The sequence below is a fragment of the Aplysia californica genome, unplaced genomic scaffold (genome assembly GCF_000002075.1).
Source record: "Aplysia californica isolate F4 #8 unplaced genomic scaffold, AplCal3.0 scaffold00014, whole genome shotgun sequence".
NCBI classification, from domain to species: Eukaryota; Metazoa; Mollusca; class Gastropoda; order Aplysiida; family Aplysiidae; genus Aplysia; species Aplysia californica.
In genome coordinates, this window is record NW_004797284.1 from 1,914,361 (window position 1) to 1,919,220 (window position 4,860).

Sequence of the window (4,860 nt, forward strand, 5' to 3'; positions counted from 1 at the left end):
GGGGGCATTAACACGTTCTTATGCTCAGTTGAATTGTAAATTGGCGGATTTATCAATGTCATGCTCATACTGTGCCGGAACAACATAGGGGGAACTGTTGCTTTTTTCCCCCTAATCCTTACTATCGTCATTTTTCTATGTTTGTCACTCTCTTGTGATCTGCTATTTCCGGGATGCCTTGATAGTCGAAGCAGACTTTGTGCTGTTGACGCTAGAGAGGTGAGCAGAGTAAGGCTGGAACCCCGTTTGGACTTCTCTGTTGATATCCACCCCTTGGCGCAGAGTAGTGAGCCCCGTAAAACTTTACTATAGAAACACATTCATTAAAAAAGAACAACGTGGGTGGTTAGTGGGTGCTCTGGTGTGTTTGGCTCCTTCTCTCCTATCAAACATTCTTTCCTATCAAACATCTATCGTCCTTATCTCCCCTTCTTCTTTTCAATGTTTGTTACTCTCTTGTAATATCTCTAATCTTCGGCACTTATATGACCTTATTGTGTTGCAAGTGCCGTAAAACTCTTACTAAAACTAAAAAAAGAACAACTCTCCAGTCATGACAGGTGAGATATGTAAATGTTTTTCTGTGTGTGCCTCCCCAGGAGATGTTGTCGGACCTGCTGGCTCTGTACGCCGAGGCGCTGGCTCCGTGCAGCCAGGAGGCATACCGAGCTCTGAGCTCCATGTCACTCTTCAGTCTCATCGGGGCTGACAAGATGCTGGACGCTCTATTTGGCGAGGGCAGCTCCTCCGCCATGGCGTGCCAGAACGTGCCGGCTCCCGAGGGAGAGGACTGTGAGCGAATCTCCATGGCGCGGACTCTGTCGTGCCTGAGCGTGGACATGAAGCACTGCTCCATCGGCGACCTCTACTCCCTTGCCAACGCCGACAGCAACGATCTGACCCGCAGGTTTAATCTCGACAAATCGGCCGATGGGATTTCTTCGTCCTCGAGTTCGTCCGAGTCCGGGGTGGGTTCGCGTGTCTCAGACCCGAGGGACGATGAAACGATTGCCGGGTTTTCTGATTCCCTGGAGAAGTCTTCCAACTTGAGCAAACGGCTCTCGGCATCCTGTTCTAACATCAGGCTGGACGTGGAAGCCGGGGACGCAGAATACTCCGCTTCTCCGCCCCGTCGAGAATCACACAGCTCTGAGAACCTCGCCGCTGGGGTCCGGTCGCCGGAGGTCGTGGAGTCACCAGAACGGACCTCCCAACGGGACAAAGGCGTGCAGTTCCTCGACACCTTCCTCGGACTGTTCCGGAAGCAGATCAAGAAATGCCTGGACTCAAACGGCTTCCTGGACAAAGTACGGTACATCACGCGTGCAGTGGAGGAGATGAATTGGCACATGTCGCAAGTGTACGGGCCGGACCATCAGTCGGTGTGCGATGACATCATCACTATGTTGGTCCTGGCACTGAGCAACATGCCGGAGGATCTGTTCATCGGCCTCTTCGTGAACTTGCGTCTGCTGGTGGATGTGCTGCCCCCGTTCCTCAACGGCACGCTGTGGGACTACAACCTCGTCTGTCTCTACGCCTCCTACGACTTCCTGTTCAGCAAGAAGGTTTGCGAGAGCGTGGACAGGAAGTACCCTGGCAGCATCAAGGTCAAGCTGTCCGTCTAGCCAGCTGTGTGAGTTGGGGCCGTACAAGAGTATCGAGCTTGCTGGCAGCTAGCTGGAAGTTCAGCGAAACGCGCCCGGTGGTCCAGAGGGTGCAATCATGTACATAAATTGTGTGCCGCATTTCCTGTGAAAAAACATTCCTTTCTACTTTTATGACGACCCATGCCAGTTCTTTCAGAGGCTGCTATGGATGAAAAACTTACATGATTCGTTGTGGCCAGTTAAGTACTAAGTGTGATGTTTCAAGGCTTTCTCTTCCCCACATTTTGTCCCTTCTGTCTCTCTCTGTCTCTCTTTGTCTCTCTCTGTCTCTCTCTCTCTCTCTCTCTCTCACTCATCATATTTCCTCCAGCCATCTGTGTCCTCCTCAGTTCACCCCCCCCCCACCTCATGCAAGCTATTTTGATTTTATTTAACCCCCCACCCCCATACTCCCAACCATCTACTTCTACCCACATCAGGCTAAGGCCAAGGCCTATCAAACCCCCACCCCCACCCTCTACCCCTTTGCCTTGAACTGTTCAGCCTGTCTGGGCAAGATGCAGGATAAAGAAATATATTTCTACTGGAGTTCTATGCTTAGAAAAATCCCCCAGAAAACCTTCTTGCCGTGAGCTGCTCCTGTGTTATGATGATATATACATCTCTATTGACTATTTACGACGAGACTTCTCATCGTGTGCTTGCCGTGAGCTGCTCCTGTGTTATGATGATATCTCTATTGACTATTTACGACGTGACTTCTCATCGTGTGCTTGCTGTGTTCTGTTTCTGTTTGTGAAAGCCCAGCTGTTTGTAGAATGTTCTCAGCAAGCTCTTCAAATGTTCTATGCTCAGAGAGCAACATTTTACAGGAGAGAGAAAAATCTCTTCCTTTTTTTTTTCTAAAATGTTGAACTCATGTTATGTAGATCTATCTATTTTTGCTTTTTGCAACATTTAGAATTTGAATTTTGAAAAACGTTATTTCTTGAGTACTTCTGATACCATAGTTTAAGATCTAAGAAACTGCAGTTTGAAAAAAAAAATCACAATCTTGGGCTTAGTGCACCTGAACGGATGGCCAATGATATCTCATTGAAAACTTTCTGTGGAAGTGGTTCGTCTGTCTGCTTTGTGGCCAATGTTATGTCTCATTGAAAACGTTCTGTGGAAGTGGTTCGTCTGTCTGCTTTGTGGCCAATGTTATATCTCATTGAAAACTTTCTGTGGACGTGGTTTGTTTGTATAATTCTTTGTGGCCAAATGCTGCCTGTGTTTGATCCATTGCTCAAGTCCCGTGCCAAGTAGAGGAATGTCAATTAGCATCTGTTGATCAAAAGCTTTGTTGACTGTTGTTTTTGTACGAAAGGCTCATCATGCAAGACTTGACAAGTACTCTGATGGAATTGGAGACCTCTGGTTATATTTTTGCCCGATCTAGAACCCCAATTGGATTTGTATTAAGTCCGATTTTATTATTTTTTTCTTAGATTCCGTATCCATCGATGGTACACAACTAGGTAAATGATGGGAAAATACGTATTTGTATTTTCGTGTACGGTATTTGCAATGCACATTTATTTGCATGGTTTATGTAAATGATGGGAAAATTAAATACACATTTGTGTTTTCGTGTACGGTATTCGAAATGCACATTTATTTGCATTGTTATGTAAATGATGGCAAAATAACCGTTTGTATATTCGTGTATTTGCAATACACAGATGTATTTGCCATGGTTAATCTACTGGGGTTCTGGAGACTGCTGATATTTTCCACCACAAACTCCGACGACTTTTAGGGAGGATTGTGAGGAGAACTCCTGTATTTGGTGATGGAGGGGTTGGCAGGTCTGCCTCTCTGTTGGGACGTGTTCATCTGTGATGCGTGGGGGTTTGAGGCTTTGCCGTTTGCATGGAGAAGACCTGAATTTGAATTGTGTATGCGGAGGATTTTTATCGAGCAGCTCAAGTCTTTCGGCTGGGATTGTCCCTGAAAGGCAGAGTCCAAGCCCACCACCTAAAACTACTAAAAGATCTAAATTGTGTTGATGGGGGTGTAAAAACAGCTACATTAAAAAGACCTATATTCTGAGCTGCCGAGGTCGGCCCTGACAGGCAAAGTGTAAACGGCTTATCCTTTCACTTTGTGAGTGACCTAGATTGTGGTGAAAGAGGTGCAAAATGTTTGCAAGAAGAAGTTACCAAAGCATCAGGTGTTATGGTATAATTTGTCAACGTGCTGGTGGTGTGGCTGAGACAGGATGATGGCGTGGGTTGTATGTGTGGGAGAAATTTGCTTTGTTTGCTCTGTCGTATACACATGCATGAATTTGATTCCACGTTTGGATTTCTCTGTTGACATCCACCCCTTGGCAGAACTTAAGAGCGCCGTAAAACCTCACTAAAACAAACACTTACATGATTTAGATCGTCGCTTTGCTGAAATTTGTGACGTGTTGTTTTTTATCTGTTGTGCACTCATACTTGACATGCTTGGTTTTGTGTGTGTCATTTTGTGACATCATCTCTTGTCTAGTTTACCATGAGTTGTCTTGTTTTCCAGGAACTGTTGTGATAAGATAAGGTAGGATAAGATAAAGTCTGAAGATAAAATAAGATAAGATAAGATAAGTGTTATTGATCCAGGAGGGAAGTTTTAGAAGTTTTATTTTGGGCGGATATACCAGAACAGTATCAACGTACAAAGATTCAGCATCTACACCGAAATACACTGATTATATTCATGTTCAAAGATCTTGTTGTTTCTAGAAGATCTTGATATATGTAATATATGCTTCTTGGAGAGTGTGCAATGTCATTTATATATTTATAGATTTGTATTAACGAATGGTCATCGCTGCTAGAAAGACGTGAAGGCAACAGTCTGCAGTTGAGCACTGCTGAGCGTTGTGTCCCTCTGTCTTCTCTTCCACGAAGGGACTTTGACCTTCAGGTATTGCAGAATCCTTCCGTTGTTGTCGTCAATTCTTCTCTGGTGTTTGAAGGGCAGCCTGTTTATTACAACCGCAGCAAGCCACCTGCGTGCCTAGTTATATCTACATCAACGCAAAAACACCTTGTACGAAGTTTAAAAAGTTGCGTTTCAGTTTTAGCTGTACATTTTTATAATGATGTATGAATTGTTTCAGAGTCTTTTTTTCTCTGAAGCGGAGGGGAAAGGAAGAATCTTGATCTCACAAAGTTTGTGTGAAAATTATCACTTGTGACACGTTTTATAGGTACGTGTG

The 4,860-nt window shown here is 44.8% G+C and overlaps 1 protein-coding gene across 1 annotated transcript in view; it reads left to right on the top strand.

Moving 5' to 3' along the window:
- LOC101851164 overlaps positions 1-4,233 on the top strand; it is a 9,547-nt gene extending 5,314 nt beyond the window's left edge. Inside the window, exon 3 of the mRNA XM_005090248.3 lies at positions 600-4,233. Within this exon, the coding sequence (XP_005090305.1) occupies positions 600-1,628 (1,029 nt within the window). The 3' untranslated portion in view covers positions 1,629-4,233. The remainder of the gene's footprint in view (positions 1-599) is intronic.
- The last annotated feature ends 627 nt before the right edge of the window (positions 4,234-4,860 follow it).